Here is a 17,761-nt window from a genome sequence, read left to right as displayed (position 1 = left end):
GTCAGAGGGATATTACAGTTCTTAAAAAGCTCATACAAGCCCTTTAAATACTAAAAGACAACATGCTTCACACATCTTGTTAAAACATGGCAAGTGTTGATATCATTTCCCACCCCTTTTCATCACTTGGGACACCCAGCAGCAGTGTATCAATAACTGCAGAAGAGGGGCTGATGTACTTCACGTCAGAAGGATTCAACGGATTTGATTGCCACGCACATGCAATTGGGTGTCCCAAGCGATGAAAATGGGCGCATTTATCATTTACCTTCCTAAAATTTAAATTAAAAGAATTGTGGGTAGAAATTTACTATTTTTAAAGGGAAATGATTTCAGCGCTCCAATGTTTTGATAAACATGTGCTCCACATGTCTGTCGTGTAGTATTTTAGGGCTTTAAGAGCTTTTTGAGAACCGTAATATTCCTCTGACAGCCGTTTAAATACTACACGACAAACATGTAGAGCACATGTTTATCAAAACATTGGAGTGTAGAAATCATTTCCCTTTTTTAAAAGTAGTGGCATTCTCATAAATTGAGGCAAAACCCGTCCCTATTTCACCCTCCTATCTCCCCACCCAGTTCTGCACTCGGAAATCTTTGTGCCACGCGTCACTATCCGTTTTTTGTATGGAAGCCAATAACGGCATTGTCTTATGATTGTATTTTGGACTCTTTCTCGCAGAGAATCATCTTCTCACCTAAACATTGCCACCTTTTTAAACGTCTCTCCCTCTCTTCCCCCAAACCCACTATCACCATGTCTGAACAAGGCCATGGCAAGTTCCTATGGGAAACTCATTCATGGGCTTTCTCTAATTCAGAGAATTCCAGCGGTAGCGAAGAGAAATCCACAAAAAACCCACAGGAATCAAGATCGAATAGCCCCATGGCGGCACCTACGGTTAGTAAGAAGAGAACCCGCAGCAAGGGGAGTGATTGTAATGAATCTAAAGGTGGTGAATCAGACCATGAGATCCATATATGGACAGAAAGAGAGAGGAGAAAGAAGATGAGGAACATGTTTTCCAACCTTCATGCCCTGCTTCCTCAGCTGCCTGCCAAGGTAAATACAGATTTCTAGACTCTTGGACACAAAAATTTTATTATGGATTTGAAGAAGATGAAAGTTTTCTTATTTTTCCTTTGCTACCAAAAGTAACTCAACAACTCAACTCAACTAAGCCTTTGTCCAACTAGTTTGGGACAAAGGGTTAGTTGAGTTGAGTACCAAAAGTAACTGCGGCAAAAAAATTTAATCATTTTTTTTTTTTGAATAGTGGACTCAAATGCTTGATCTTTATAATATCTTTTTATGTGAAGCTTATACTTAAATTCTTTGGTCTCTTATTTTTTATGGGTGAGCTTGTGATTAGGGTTTCTTTGTGCTTGTTTCTTTTCATGTAAGATATTTCGTTATATTTCTTTTTTCTAAATATATTTTGCTCTATTTTCTGAGATATAATTATTATGTAGGTAGAATTCCTAATCAAAGTGTTTTTTATTTTTTGATAAATCAAACTTTTATTGGAAATAAAAAGGTATCAGAAAGACTTACAGAAATGGGTTTAATCATACACCTTTTTGCCTTGACTTTGACTGCCTTGGGATGTTTACAATTCGGATAATTTTTTAGATTGCCAAGCTTCCATGGATTTCAAACGATTAAATTAGCAATCTGCCATAGCAATCCGCCCATAGTTTTCAAGGCCACAGATAGTAACATTCATCAGGGCCCATGCAAAGTAATCTCCCCAACTGATCGGCCTTAGGGCCACAAACCCTTATGCAAATTTATGAATTAACTTGTCAAAACCAGTGAGGCCAAGATGAACTGTACCATAAGTGTTGAATACCCCCTTTGCTACCTCTACGGAGGGTGCAATTATAAAAGATAAGGGCTTGGGGCTATGAAAATTATGTAATCCATTTTCCATATGTGATAGTGAAGCGTTGGGAACTCGTTGAATTCCTCTAAAAGTTACTTGCCTATAATCTTATATGCAAATGGTATTGAAGTTCAATATGATTATTCGCAAATATTGATTATGATAATTTTATAAATGATATAGAGCTAGCTATGCTCAACTGAAGGGCACCCTTTCAAAAACCAGCCGCAAGTGCACCCCCAATGGATACAACAAGGATGGATCCAATGGAGGCGCCCTTGTGGCTGGTTTTAGCAAGGGCGTCCTTCAGTTTAGCATACCTCATGATATGCATGGTTAGCGGCTTCCAAAGAAGCCTTAAAGATTAATTTAACTTAATCTTATTTGAGAACAAGGACATCCGAGTTGAAGAGGCCCTTTTTAGAATAGATCTGATCTCACAAGATCTGATCATTGGATCATCAAGTTATTTTTTAACCCAGAATTTATCTAGGGACCCAGGCTGGCACCTTCATTTTGTATTGATTAGGTAAATAAATACAAGAGGGGTTCATCCCACTTTACCTCTAAACCTCTAGCTATACGACTTACATCGAATCTTGGAAGACCCAAGGCATCACATTTTAAAGCACCCCTAGCTTTCGTTGGAAGATATACCTCCAATGCCTAAATGCACAATTAAATTTCATATTACAAGCATAGTTGGCCAAAAGACTCGGCAACTTGAATGGCCACTCTATACTGATAAGATATCTTTGGTTTAGCTCCATTAAGCTATTAGATTAGACAACTATTCTAAATATTCCATAGGTTAGATTGGGATTATCTCTCCTTAAACTATATCTTTATCTTCTTATGATTGTTGCTCTATATAAGCACACTTAGAGATTATTGAAATCATTTAAGTTTATTAAAACTCATCATCTTAGCAGCTCTTGATCGTTTTATGAGTTTTCTGCTCATTCTATTAAATTCAGTGGGTAAAATTTTCTAACATCTATCATTTTCATTTTCATTGTTATCATTATAGGCCGACAAATCCACCATTGTCGATGAAGCAGTGAACTACATAAAAAATCTTCAGCGTTCTCTTCAGAAACTCCAGAAACAAAGGCTAGATATGTTACGAGGGGCGCCGAATGACTTTGAGGGAGTAGTGGCAGCCCCACCAACCCTTACATACAACTCGAGAGAGGCATTTATGGCAGATCAAGGAGCTTCCAAGAGCTGGACTTTGATGAATCCATCCACTTCTGTTTCTGCTGTTCCTCATTTCCCTTTTAGCTTTCAGACATGGTCTTCGCCCAATGTCATCTTGAGCACTAGTGGCAACGAAGCTCATATTAGCGTCTGCACGGCTAAGAAACCAGGGCTCTTGCCCACCATTTTCTACATACTTGAGAAGCATAAGCTGGACGTTATAACTACCAACATATCTTCTGATTGTTTCAGAAGCATGTACATGATACATGCCCGGGTAAGTCTGATAACGTTGCTTATAATTTCTCATCTTCTGTTTTCGTTCTTTTTTTTTTTTTTTTTTTTGACTCATTTCTCCTTTGGTAAATGAATTTATTATGAAAAATTCTATATTTTCTTCTTTATCTAATATAGACTCAAAAAAAAATAATTGAGAAATGATTCAGTAAGAATTCATTAAATGATCTTAGTACTCATGAAGAAAGTGAGAGAGAATATATTGCCTTTTATTACTTAAACATTAAGGGCTTCTTCGGATACAACGAGAATATGCCTTATTAGAAAATAACGTATTTTAAGTTAATGCTATATGCATATGGAACATTAAGGCCTCTTTAGAAGCCATTAACTATATACTCTAAATATAAATATAAAGTTAATATAACTAATATTTGCAATTGAGATTACTTATTCTCAATGGGGAAATAATCTCATTTGCAACTCATGATTAATAACCTAATATGCTGATAATTTTGAGAGGGTATCCAAAGAGACCATATAATGCGGGTGCTTAAGAGGGAAGAAGAAGAGAAATTAGAACACAAGATCACATCCAAGAGAAGGAGAAGAAAATGGGAGCAATGCTCAACCCAATTGATATTCCATCAATTACATAAGTTAATCAACATCCAAAATCACCCCTAAAGATGGATTCTAACCATTTAAATAAAAGAAAACCAAAGAAAATTCGTTCAACCTTCTCCACTAGCTAACTTAGGGACCTACATAACATTAATTGCATTGGAACTCACTAACTTTGACTGTTTTGGGAACCCACAGACACAGTCCACTAAAACTGCCATAACGTTCTAACTATTTGGCTAATTTTCGAGCACAAATACTTTTTGAAAAGATCTCAAAGAGACCTACAACTTTGTAGTTTACCACTTTACATGATTCTGCCATTTACTAGACCAAAAACGTGGTTGAAAATCGGTCAGAAGCTTAAATGCGGGAATGAACCTTAGAACTCCACCAAATACACCTAGGCATGACATGGCTGCCATGTTGGCACTGCATCACCATAACACATTTTTATGAATACTGATGACATTGTGGTGAGGTAATCAACCATTACATGATATTTTCCTACCTTTACCAAGCTAAATTTAGATTGGGATGTCTTGAACAGGCAAGCGGAGTTTCTGAGCAGTTTTCAGAGACATTGGCAATTGAAGAATTATACAAGCTAGCTGTGGGAGAGATAATTTTCTGGCTTTCTACATGATGCTACAAGTAAAACAATACAAAGAAGTACATAAATCCTTCCATAGATTGAAGGAAGAGAGAAATGGGTTATCACCATTTTTTTAGCATTTGCAGAATCTTCTTCAGATTTTAATGATGAAATGGGTATGTATGCATTCATCTCAAAGTTTGAAATAGTGTATGGACAAACTAGCGTTACCTTCTCTACTGGTAACTGCATAATTCAGGCTTTGAACTGCAGTAAATAGATTTTGTACATACAAGCTTGTGCTGTGTGTATATATGTGCGTATCATTGTATGTTTCATGCAAACAAATATTTCTCTCAATATGGACTGTTTGCATGACACAATAGGGAACATGATTCTTGAGCCCCAACAAGTGGCCTGTTTGATTAAATTCGGGGCCCATTTATTGCAATGGAAACCCACGTGAAACCTCCTTCACTGGGCTAATCTATGGATGAACCATTTTGCCTCCCAATTTCAGTTTCTACTTTCAGGTCATGGTAAAGTTAGAAGTAAAGGATTTTAGAAGTTAAGGCCTCTTTGGATAGCAACAAAATCGGTCTTTATTTGGAAATACAAGATTATTTGAAATTAGTCTTCGTTGCAAATGGGACATTTTTTTGGTAGATAAGTGGGCTCAAACCCACAATCTCAAGGTTGCAATACAAAGCACCTTTCAATTTTCAGATGAGCATAAGCAATGTGAATGGGACATATAAGGCAACTTTCAAAGCCATTAATGTTGGAATGAAACCAACTTGATGGGGGGAGAAGATGAGATTCAAGAGAAGAAATTGCCAAACAAACAAAGAATGAAACCCAAATTGTTAGACTAGTAAGGAGACTTCAAAATTCACTAAAAGGGCTTGTTAAATAAGAAAATATATGGCCTAAAATATAGGCTACATTTCAAATATGAGATTAACATTTTTTTTTAACTATTCTTAGCTTCCCTAAACTACCACCAACATACTAACAAATGTAAAACATTAATAGTGTAAAGACTTGTACAATTCCAAAATAAGAAACTATGTCCCAAGAACATTTACTCCCAAAAGAGTAGATTTCCAATGTCGCAAACTCCCAATGTAGTTGGTTCCAATATAATCAAGTAAATGTAGCAAGCTCCCAATGTAGTAGAGTCAATGTAGTAAGTCTCATCTTGAATTTAGAATGATCTAAGCATACATCTCACAAGTTCCAAGAGAGTCGGTGGTCAAGTGGTTAAATGGTTAATCATAGATTTCCAACAGCCCCACTTAAGCTAGACCATTGTCATGCCAAGTTCCTTCTTCATTTTGGTGAATTTATCAAACTTCAATGTCTTTGTATATATCAGCAACTTGGATCTTGAGTTTTGCAAAAATGAACGTTGGTAACTCCAACGTGCTTGCTTCTGCCGTGAAAAACTGGATTCTTTCTGAGTGCAATCACTAAACTATTATCACAAATAAATTTGTATCACTAGCTTGCGGACCAATATTGAAATTGATGAATGGACCAACTTCTACCCATTAATAATAGTTACTACATACATTGAAATACTCAATTTCTTCTACGACATTTGCCCAAGGATAGCCCATTCAGCCTAAGACTTTCACGCTAACCATCCAGATCCAGTGACAGATCTGTTTGTGCTTCATAACCTAATTGTTGTACCGACCACAATGTTAATAGCATGTTATATGTGTGTTGTAATATTAGTTCTATACAAAGGGCATTATTGTCTTGTAAATGTTTGTTACTAATATAAATAGCAGCCAATGTCATAACTGACATTAAGGTTGCAGATACTCTCAAACTAAAGTCTTTATGGTATCAGTGTGAAGGTGATTTTTTTCCACGCTCACTTTCTTCCCCTATTTCGTCTCCAAAAATCTCTCTTCTTCCCTCAACGCCTATTATCTCTCAACGACTATTTTCTCTTTTCAAAATTTCATACTTTTTCTAATTACGCGTATTTTCTCTCAACTTGCATTTTCTTCCTCAAAATTCTCCTCTAATTTCTAATTATGCCTATTTTCTCTCTCATTACTGTCTAATTTCTTCTATTTTTCTGGCCTAGTAAAAGTAAGCTATTGGAGTGTGTGGGACCCGATCACGCGAGGAGGGCGCGAACCGCCTCCCTCATGGTCTCTCGTACCCATGCGAATGGCGTGTGCTTTTTATCATTAATATAAATCATCTTTTCTGTGAACTTGGGGTCACAAAAGCAATTTGAATTTCACGCAAAAGAGAATAATCAGAGTCGCCACCTAGGTAAGAGACCTAGGACCTATAAGTGACACTGCAATGATCTGCGGTCCCAGAAGTCTAGATTTGTTACCTGATTACGAGAATGGAAGGTATGTGAAATTACCACCATATGCACCATTCTTGCCCGATGTGGGACCCGATCCCGTGAGAGGGGAATGGCCTGCGAGCTGCCACGCTCTCTCCTGGTCTCTCGTACCCACGCGATTGGCGTGTCTCTTTTATTATTATTGATTTTAATTACCCAACCAAGCAGGGAGCAACCAGGCCATATGGTGCAAACAAACGTGCAACCTAGTACCCATAAGGGCAGGGGTAAGCCGCCGAGCCTAGCAAGGTGTGATTTAATTCATCATTTCCGTGAACTTGGGATCACTAAGGTAATCCGAATTTCACGTAAAAGAGAGTGACAGAGTTGCCACCTAGATGAGGGATCTAGGACCTATAATTGACCAGAAATCTAGACTCGTTACCTGGTTACGAGAATGGAAGGTATGGGGTGTTACCACCACATGCACCATTCTTGCCCGATAATCAGTATTCAATTCCAAAAGTTAACTCTTTTGAATTTCTTTTAAATGGCTCACTTAACTCTATATTAATATGCGAACTACGTGACATGCATCCTAAGATCTAATTTTAATGTAATTTCTAAATATGTATCTTGATTTTCTTAATTTGTTTGAATTCAATCTAAGTGAAAGTTCTCCTAAAATTCTAATTTCATGGCAAGTCCTAAGTGATTTAATTACTTTTAATTTAAGGATTAATATACAAAATCCCACCGCTTATCTGTAGAGCCGACTCGGGCTTGGTATGCCACTCAAGTATCCAAGTTGCCTACGTATCCCAGCCTCACAGGAATCAGAGTCGATCGTAGTTCGGTGCACCTAAACTAAGCTACTTATGCCTAACTCATCTAGGATACTGATCTAGACTGGGTTGACTGTTTCAACAGTTTTAAGAGAAATTAATTAGTTCAAGTTGAAGATTTTATTATCCTAGGACTTCATCTAAGATGCTGTATGGTCCTAGCTAAGTGCAAGACGTCTCTTTGACTAATGCAGATGAACCTACATCCTAGGTAACTAGGCCTGTCTTATGGGAAAATTGGGTTACTAGTGTAACTATATCTATGGCACGGTTGCTATCCATAGCAAACGGCCGTGATGAGACTGGACTCTTAACTCAAGGACTTTCTAAAACCTAGGACACAACATGACGTATGTGTTCCTAAGGGGCCCTAAAGGTTCTTACGATGGGAAACCGTAATCCAACGGTCCCAAGGACAAGGATTAAATCAATTCAGTTTGCCGAAGTTAATGATTTTCAATTCTTAAAAAGTTTTCGATTCCTAAGCTCTATGGAATACCAAAGGCTCTAGGGCTTGATTAGTTTCAGCCTTAGATTGCATCCATGGAAGGGAATCGTGCTCTCTACCCTTGCATAATTTAGCACATAAGTTATAGTATATTATTGCCTGGCATGTTCTCAGGATTTCTGTGGACAGGAGACCTCGGAGCCAACAACATACCATAATTTAAATGCTCAAATTATCCAGGATCGATTGCAATTAGTATACGATTATGAATGCGATCTCGGCAGTTAAACTATCACAGTATAGCGAATTTACAAAGGAAATCTATGACCCCTAAGGTTTCTGTTTTAAATGGCTTAAAGATTGAATTCATGATGAAAAGTTAGAGTTTTCTGGAAGTTTCCATTATTTTTTATTTTAATTTGCTATTAAGTTCCGATTTAATCATATTAAGACCAGATTGTTAGAATTGGAAAGAAACCCTTAGCAATCGAACTCCAAATTATTTGAAAGTTTTACAGTAATAAGATATGGATGATTGTAACTCACTGAGAAAATTTCATAAATTTTGAATACTATTTACTACCAATTTCCTATTTTTAAAGATTCAAGTCAGATTATGGATTTAGACAGTAACCTATAGCAAAAGGATTTCAAAGTAAATCAAACTTTTACGGTATTGAGATAATCATGATACTAAGCTATTGTAAAAATTTTATGAATTTTTATCATGATTTATTATCAATTAAAAATCACACAAAAATAGGATGAATTATAAGAATCAATCAAAAGGCATACTTAAGATGTTCTAAAAAAAAGAGAAACTTACAGTAGACATAATATACATCATGAGATTTTTTCTCCAAATTTCATAACTTGAAAATCGAAATTTCTGCACGAAACCCAATTTTCAAAGAAGAGATCACTCGTTTCCTAGAAAATCAAAATCTGCTTTATTAAAAAAAATTAAAAACCATATTAAATCTTTATAAAAATTCATAATAATTTGTCTAAGACATACCAATAATATATATTACTGGTTTATAAATAAAAATTTTAGAATTAATTGATTTTATCATAATAAATAATTATGGCACGGAAAACGAAGCTTGGGTTGGAAAACCAGAAATAAAACAAAATTTTCGAAATTTTCTTTCATGAAAAATTCTAGTTATATATAAACATAACATTTGAAAAGTTTCATGAGTTTTTAAAATTGTTTGATATTTATTAAAAATAGCCGAAATTTGAAATAATTTAAAATTGGATTAAATAAATTCTAAAAAATCTGAAATATTTTGAGTGATCTGGACATCTAAAAATCGGTTTAGAAACAAATTTTCTTTGAATGTGGACTTGATTTGACCCATTTTCTATTTTATTCTTTAAGAAATAACCCTTTGCTGGGTTATCTTTCAAAAAATAAAACGGAAAATAAAACGATCAAACCATGGTAAAATATTATACTTTCCAGTAGTTTTTAACTTTTTATTAATCTAAAAAAATATTAGGTTTTGGAAAATACAACGATTTGATCGACTTGCTTTGAAAATCCCATTCGAAACTCATATTGAAGAAAAACCGAAGGAAATTAATATTTTAATGAAGAAAAATCAATTTTCCAGTAAAAATTTGGAAAATAAAATATCATGGTTTATATTTTATCATACTAAAATTTCATCCCAGAATTCCATCGTTTCGATCATATTCGAAAACTAAACCCTAAAACGACCTAAACATGATTTCTAAACAAAAATCGGAAAGAAAAAAGAAAGAACGCTTACCGTTGATCCCGATCTTTGTCTCTAGGGTTTGCGATCCAAGATATACGCTTTTTCCAACCTTTTTATACGCTAAAAAGGATCCAAAGAACACTCCAATAATCCTTGATTGTGCGATGCCTTGGAGAAGAAGAAGGAATTTAAGAATCCCTTTTGTGAAGAACACTTGAGAGAGAGATGGACACCAAAGCAACAAAAGAGAGGAATGAATTCCAAGGAGGAAGAGAGAAAGAGATGAATTTTCTTCAGAGCGGCCAAAAGTTGTGCTTGCTTTATTTTTATAGAAAAAGTTAGGGTTAGATTGGATTTGGAAGTTTCCAATGTGAGAACTCCTACCTTTAATTAGTTTCCAATTCTCACCTATGGCTTGCTTTTCCCTTGTCTTCTAAATTGGATTTACTTCTAATATTGATTTCTTGCAAGCCAAGCAATTCTAAATTACACAATGGACATCCTTCAAGATCAATCTAGAACCCTTCTCACATAGGAAACTAGCTTTTATAAATGATTTTCGTCCAAAAAGGGTTGCCCGACGTTTGACCTCATTTTTGACCAATTTAGAGGCTGATTTAGGAAAATTCATTAACTAGAAAGTAATGATGAATTTTTTGGACAAGAAAGTAAAAAGTTATGGCAATTTTACTAACCTGACCTTATAAGCCCTTTCTAATTATAACTCTTCATTTCTTTATTATTTTTTCAAAATAAATATGATGTCAGCAACCACCCTATCACATGTTGGACGTTTTTGCATGTGGCCTCCTCATGTGGGGCACCCACTTATGTGGCTGACCCACATGGGCGGGTCCACATGGACCCCGACCTTGTGGACTTTAGCCCAATGGGCCCTCTCACATGGGTTTTAGGTTTTTTTTCATAAAAATTTAATAAAACTCTTTAAATTCAATATTTTATGGATGGACCTAACCCATGTGACCTTTATAGTGCACCCCTAACATATGGTTGAACCATCTTCTTTAAAGAAATAAATTTTTTGGACCAAAACACCCATATTTGACCATTACTCACCAAAATGCGACCAAAATACCCTCAAATTGGTTCATTTTTTAAAGGGGAAAGTTAAAAATGGAAAGTTTTCGTAGTCACACCTAAAAAATAGAAAGTTTTTAAGTTTGCTTTTTTTGGTGGGTAATATGAAACATGATCATTTGGCAATCCCTCAAAATGCCCAAAATGCCCTCAACACTCTAAATTTTCAAATCGAGCGAAACCCCTAAGAGGTCTAAATTTAGCAGGCTTTTCAAAATTCATGGAATCACTCAATATTTTTTAGACACAACCCGGGGGTCAAATGAAACACATTAAAAATTACCAAATTACCCCTGTGGTGCAAAAATTGATGAAATTAGGAAAAACCCTGAGAAATTCCAAAAATAGCAGGTTTTCTTACTTGATTGGAAACTTGAATTCTAATCTTCCGGAGACTAATGGAATTCCCTAGAGACTTTCAAGATCGCGAATCAACTTCAAAACTCCTATAATGAGATGAAACTTATCATAAAAATGCAAAAATGCAAAAGACTGACTCAAGACTCAATGACAATACCGAATCATTTGCTTTTTAAAGTGTAGCAAAATGGGGGTGTCTATACCCGATAATCCGATCTTCAATTCCAAAGGTTAATTCTCTTGAATTTCTTTTATACGTGACATGCACCATAAATCTAATTTCGATGTGGTTCCTAGATGTGTCTTTTGATTCTCTTAAATTGGTTTGATTCGATCTAAGTGAGAGTTCTCATAAATTCTAATTTTGGGAAAAATCCTAAGTGATTTAATAAATTTAATTTAGGATTTTAAATTAGAGAAGAAATAAAAAACTATCCTAAAAACCCCACTGATTGTGTGTAGGGCCGACTGGTGCAAGGAATGGCTCCAAACATCCAAGTTGCCTACGTACCCAAGCCTCACTAAGATCAGAATCGACGTAGTTCATTGGCCTAAACTAAGCTATATGCCTAGCCCATCTAAGACACCAATCTAGACTGGACTGATTGTTTCAACAGTTTAAGAGAGATTATTTAATTTAAGTTGAGTAGATTTTATTATCCTAGGACTCCATCAAAGATGCTATATGGTCCTATCAAAGTGCAAAACATTCCCTAGACTAATGCAAGTGGGCCCTACATCTTAGGTTAACTAGGCTTGTCCTATAGGAAAAAGGGGTTAACTAGTGAAACTAGTCTAAAGGTCAATTGCTAACAATAGCAACCGGTCAAGAGGCTGGACTCCTAACTCTTGGACACCCTAAAACCTAGAATACAACGTGACGTAAGTGTAAAGGGGCTCTAAGGGTTCCTACGTGGTGAGACCGCAATCCAACGGCTCCAAAATCAATTTGAACTTGGGTTTGCCCAACCCAAATTTATTAAATTAATAATTTTTTTATTTTTTAAAGGCTCCTAACACCTAAAATTCAGAGAGAATCTAAGGCTCTAAAGGTTGATTGATTCCATGCTTGGGTTGACTTCATAGAAGGGAATTGTGCCTTCTACCCTTACACTTTTCGGCAAATAAATTATGATATATTGTCACCCGGTATTTTTCTCAGGATTTCCGTGGACAAAAGACCTCGAAGCCAACAATATATTAAACTTAGATGCTAAAAAGTCCAGGGTTGATTGCAAAGAGAAAATGATTATGAATTCAACCCTCGCAACTAATAACCTAGAATAGCAAGTTTACAAAGGAAGTTGTTGATTCTTAAGGTTTCTGTTTAAGTAACTTAAGGATTATATGTGTTCTGAAAAAATAATATATCCTTGATTTTTTTACAAATTTTGGATTTTAAATGGATTTTAAATGATTTTAACAAAATTAGGCCAGGTTCTTAGCGTTACAAAGCAACATATAGCAAACATACTCCAATTCGGCTCAACAGTTTACAGAGACACCATCATAACAGAAGAATGTTAGTGTAAAAATTTCATTAATTGTTACTATGATTTGCCAACTATTTTTAATCTAACAAAATCTGGCAGATTTGAAAGAAAAATCATAAATAAATAGCTACAGTAATCCTAAAATCGTGAAACAATCAAAGTAGATCAGATATGAAACATATTAGTTTACCTCCAAATTTTAGCCTTAGAAGATCAGTATATGTTTGAAAACTCAATTTTCATTCAAAACTAATAGTTTCTTAGAAACTTTAAGCCTAAAACACCATAAAAATTTGAAATTCGTATCAAAACTTTCTGAAAATTAACAAAAATTTTTCTACATCATTCTAGTAACAAAAATAACTGGTTTGAAGATAAAAATTTAGAAATATTTCAGTTTTAACATAAAAAACCCAAACCACACGCAAAACGGTGCTTTGGATATAAAACCATAAGCAAAATTATTATTTTTAAATTTTATGGCATAAAAATCTTTAAATATATTTAAGATAATGATCTGAAAAGTTTTATAGCTTTTCGAATTCGTTTGGTATTTTGAATGATTTAATCACTTTTAAATAATTTTTAATGGTATTAAATTAATCCGAAAATTCACGAAATTTTTTGTGTGATCTAGAAACGACAAAAAACTACTGGAGACAACATTTCGTCCAATTTCGACTTATTTTACTATATATTTTGATTTTATTCTTCAAAAAATCCCCCTTTTCATGGCAACTGCTCGAAGAACGAAATCGATGTCAAAATAGATCAAACTTTGCTGGAAATTTGGATTTCCAGAAGTTTTTTAATATGTTTTAATATTAGAAAAAATCAGATTCGAGAAAATCCAACGATTTAAACCACTTGCTTTGAAAAGTGGGTTTTAACCAACACCGTAACAAAATTGATTTTTGATTAAAGAAAACTAATTTTGCAGCAAAAATTTGGATTTTAAAACAATATGATTCATATTAGATCATATAAAAAATTTAGTCAAAAACACATCCATATGCATCATGAATTCAAAGAAAACTCAAAATCTAACCTATCATACTTTCTAATTCCTAGATTACATGAAATCAAAATACTAACCGTTGATCGCTTTATCTGTCTCTAAGGTGTGTAAATCCAAGATATACACTTTGACACACCTTGTATACGCAATAGCAAACCCGAAACCCCAGAGGAGAGCAAGGTGAGATGTTTTTGCATCCTCCCCAATTAGGGTTTGTGGTGTTGTTTATATAGAAAATCAAGAGTTTGAATTGAATAAGAACTTTCCTTTGTGAGTACTCCATATTTAGTATGTTTCCAATATTTTTCGATTTCTTTCTTTCCTTTACTTTCTAAAATAGAGTTGTTTTTTAATTAAGATTCATTGCTAAGCAAGAATTCCATTATTATTATACCAAAAGAGATCTTTCAAAATTATTCTAGAAGTTTCACATATGGGAAACAAACCCTTTTATAAAATATTCCCATCCAAAAAAGACTGCCCAATGTTGGAGCTTATTTTTCACCTATTTAGATACAGAATTAGGAAACGTCGTAAACTACAAAGTTGCAGCCATTTGAAAGACCTTTCCAACTCATATTTACACTTTGAGTTTGGCCAATCGGTTGAAGAGTTATGATAATTTTAGTGGATTGGAATTCCCATCCAAATGACACTGCCTGATTTTAAAGCTCATTTTTGACTTGTTTCGTGGACGAATCACAAGAAGTTGTAAACTTTAAAGTTACAGCGCTTCTCAAAACGTTTCCAACAAGTACTGCTATGATTTTTCCGGACGAGTGGTTAAAACGTTATGGCCTTTTTAGTAACCTGACCATATTAGCCCTTTTCTCTTTCTCATCTTTTATGAAATCCAACCCATTTCAAAGAATAATTCAAATTTAATAATGGTGGGCCCACACCATGTGATGCACATGGTGGGTCCTACACACATGGCCTAACCTCATTCACCCATTGGAAAAATTGTTTTTGCCCAAATGACCTCGTTTGATCAACACATATCAAAAAGTGACCAAAATACCTTCAAACCGAATTGCCCTTGAAGGAGAAAGTTAATAACAGAAAGTCTTCATGGTCAAACTTCTAAAATAGTAAGTTTTTAAGTTGGCTCATTTTAGTGGGTGATATCAAACAGGATCACTTGGAATTTCCTGAAAATGCCCAAAATGCCATCGTCTCACAAAATTTCTAAATCAAGTGAAACCCCTGAGAAGTTCTAAATTTAGAATGTTTTTTTTAAAAATTCATGGAATCACTCAAGATTTCTCAGACACAACTTGGGGTCAAATGTAACACACTGGAAATGACCAAAATACCCCTGTAGTGCAAAAATTGATGAAAAATAGGGAAAATCCTGAGAAATTCCAAAAATAGCAGGTTTTCCTACTTGATCGGAAACTTGAATTTTCATCTTCCGAAGGCCAATGAAACCCCCTAGAGACTTTTAGGATTGCAAATCAACTTCAAAACTCATTAAAAATGTAAGAATACCAAATCAAATGCTGAAGACCGACTCAAGACTCGATGAAACTTCCGAATCTCTTGCTTTTCAAAGCGTAGCAAAACGGGGGTGTCTACAGATGCCCCTCTTTGGTAGAGATGACGTAGTCATTGAACACCAAAGCAAAAGTGACAGAGCCATTTTGCGCAGCTTTAATCAACAAAGGACTCTCTAGACAAAATGCAACCTAGACGTTAAATGCTTCCTAATGCAAAACCCTAGACGAAGTTCTAAAATTTTAAGAAATTGAATTATTTAGATGAAATTCTCTGTCATAGAGGCACTAGGCTTTTTATCTAGGGCAGAAGAAAGAATATTTTTGGTTTAGAGGCTCCTGTTCTTTTTCTTTAAACAAAAAGGGAGAATAATATTTCGATTCAGAGGCACTTTCGCTTTTTCTCTAAAAAGAGGAGAAATGGAAGATGGAATTTCGATCGAGAGGCACTTTCGCTTTTTCTCTGAAAGAAAAAGAAAGATGAATTTCGATCCAGAGGCACTTTCACTTTTTCTCTGAAAAGAAAAGGAAGATGAATTTCTATCCGGAGGCACTTTCGCTTTTTCTCTAAAAAGAAAATGAAGATGATATTCGATCCAGAGGCACTTTCGCTTTTTCTCTGAAAAGAAATGGAAGATGAATTTCGATCTAGAGGGACTTTCGCTTTTTCTCTGAAAAGAAGAAGAGTTTTCAATCAAGAGGCACCTTTGCTTCTTTTTTTTTCTGAAAAGAAAGAAAAAATGATTTTCAATCCAGAGGCACCTTCGTTTTTTCTCTGAAAAGAAAGGAAAATGAATTTTCAATCCAGAGGCAGGCACCTTCGCTTTTTCTCTGAAAAGAAAGGAAGTTTCAATCTAGAGGACTTTTGCTTTTTCTCTGAAAAGAAAGGAAATTTTTTTTTCAATGCAGAGACACTTTCTCTTTTTCTCTGAAAAGAAAGGAAAATGGATTTTCAATCAAGAGGTACCTTCGCTTTTTCTCTGAAAAGAAAGGAAAATGAATTTTCAATCCAGAGGCACTTTCGCTTTTTCTCTGAAAAGAAAGGAAATTTTTTTTTCGATCGAGAGGCACTATCGCTTTTTCTCTGAAAAGAAATGAAAAATGGAATTTGAAATTTAATTTGAACTTGATTTGATGACCTGAAATTAACTTGAATTTGAAAATTTGAAAATTTGAAATGGACATGAGTTGATGATTTGAAATGAACTCGAATTTGAATATTTGAGCATTAACTAGAATTTGATAAATTTGAAAATTGATGAACTTTTGATGTGTGAAATTGGATTCGAGGACAATAAATATTGTGCAAGACCAATATTCAAACGAATGACGAGACAATGCATATCATGAGCTAAATGCAACGGCTATTGGCATTTATCCCTAAAGAAGAAACGATGAAACATGACTTCATGAGAATTGCTGAGAATGCTTTGAGGAAGCTTGAAAAAGAGTCTATAGCATAGAGACTGTTGGTCTTTACTGCTGGGGATTCTTAGTGTTGGCAATTGAAATCCTGATCTAAATACCTGGACTTGTAATCTAGAACAAGGCTCTCTTAGATACTGAAATTGGAAGGTGGGATTTTTTTCTGGCAGGTACTTGGACAAACATTTCTTGACAGTAATGGTATGCAATAAGCTGGAAGGAAATTCTAAATTTTAATAATTCATCTTGTTGAGAAATCAGTCCAACCATCGTCATTTACGAGACTCTCCCAAGCCTATGGTGCCTTTCTGGGGCATGCTCTTCTTAGAAAAATTGCACTTTCTGGTGTTTATGCTTCTGAATGCTTTTGAAAGTGGCTTTGCTTAAACCGGACCCATTCACTTGATTTCTGAAGTCCTTCCTTCAAAATTCGTATGGCTCAGTTACAATTGCGGATAAGCTGACGCCTTACCTCTTTCACCAAGACGGTTGCAACTTTTCGATATGTAGACAACGACCGACTCTACTTAAAAGGAAAAAACTTGGTAGAAGATATTATTCAAAGGATTGAGGTTTCTGAACGAATGACAAAATAACAACATGAATTGACTAGCTAGACGGATACACAATGATGCTTCTGACTTAGTTAGTGTTTTGTTTGGTAAGTCTGGCCTTTCAAAGAGTAATTTTACAATTGATGCACATTAGACTTTTTCTTTAAAATAATAATACTCCAAGGATTTGACTACCACCCTTGGATCGCTTGGTTTCATGCCCCTAGTTTCGAGGATGCAAAGTGTACCTGCTTGAACTTCTTGAATCTTTGATCTTGATACTGGATATAGCCCTCTTGGATATTTTCTTTTACCATGACCAAGTCGACTTTTTTAGGTTTTCAACTTGGCAGACCGTTTGACCTTAACTTTTGCCTGAGTCACCCTTTTAGATTTTCAACTCAGCAGGCAAATGACCCTAAATTTTGT

The 17,761-nt window shown here is 35.0% G+C and overlaps 1 protein-coding gene across 1 annotated transcript; it reads left to right on the top strand.

Annotated features, from left to right (window-relative positions):
- Window positions 1–710: 710 nt before the first annotated feature.
- Window positions 711–4,975, top strand: LOC143882540 (transcription factor bHLH95-like). Its single transcript, XM_077386020.1, has 3 exons — window positions 711–1,066; window positions 2,920–3,366; window positions 4,501–4,975. The coding sequence occupies exons 1-3, from the start codon at window positions 761–763 to the stop codon at window positions 4,594–4,596; spliced, it is 849 nt and encodes a 282-aa protein (XP_077242135.1). The 5' UTR covers window positions 711–760; the 3' UTR covers window positions 4,597–4,975.
- Window positions 4,976–17,761: the final 12,786 nt, after the last annotated feature.

This window comes from Tasmannia lanceolata, unplaced genomic scaffold (genome assembly GCF_043159265.1).
Source record: "Tasmannia lanceolata isolate RefF3 unplaced genomic scaffold, GAP_Taslan_0.1 ptg000002l, whole genome shotgun sequence".
NCBI classification, from domain to species: domain Eukaryota; kingdom Viridiplantae; phylum Streptophyta; class Magnoliopsida; order Canellales; family Winteraceae; genus Tasmannia; species Tasmannia lanceolata.
This window is presented reverse-complemented; position numbering and strand designations above follow the sequence as displayed.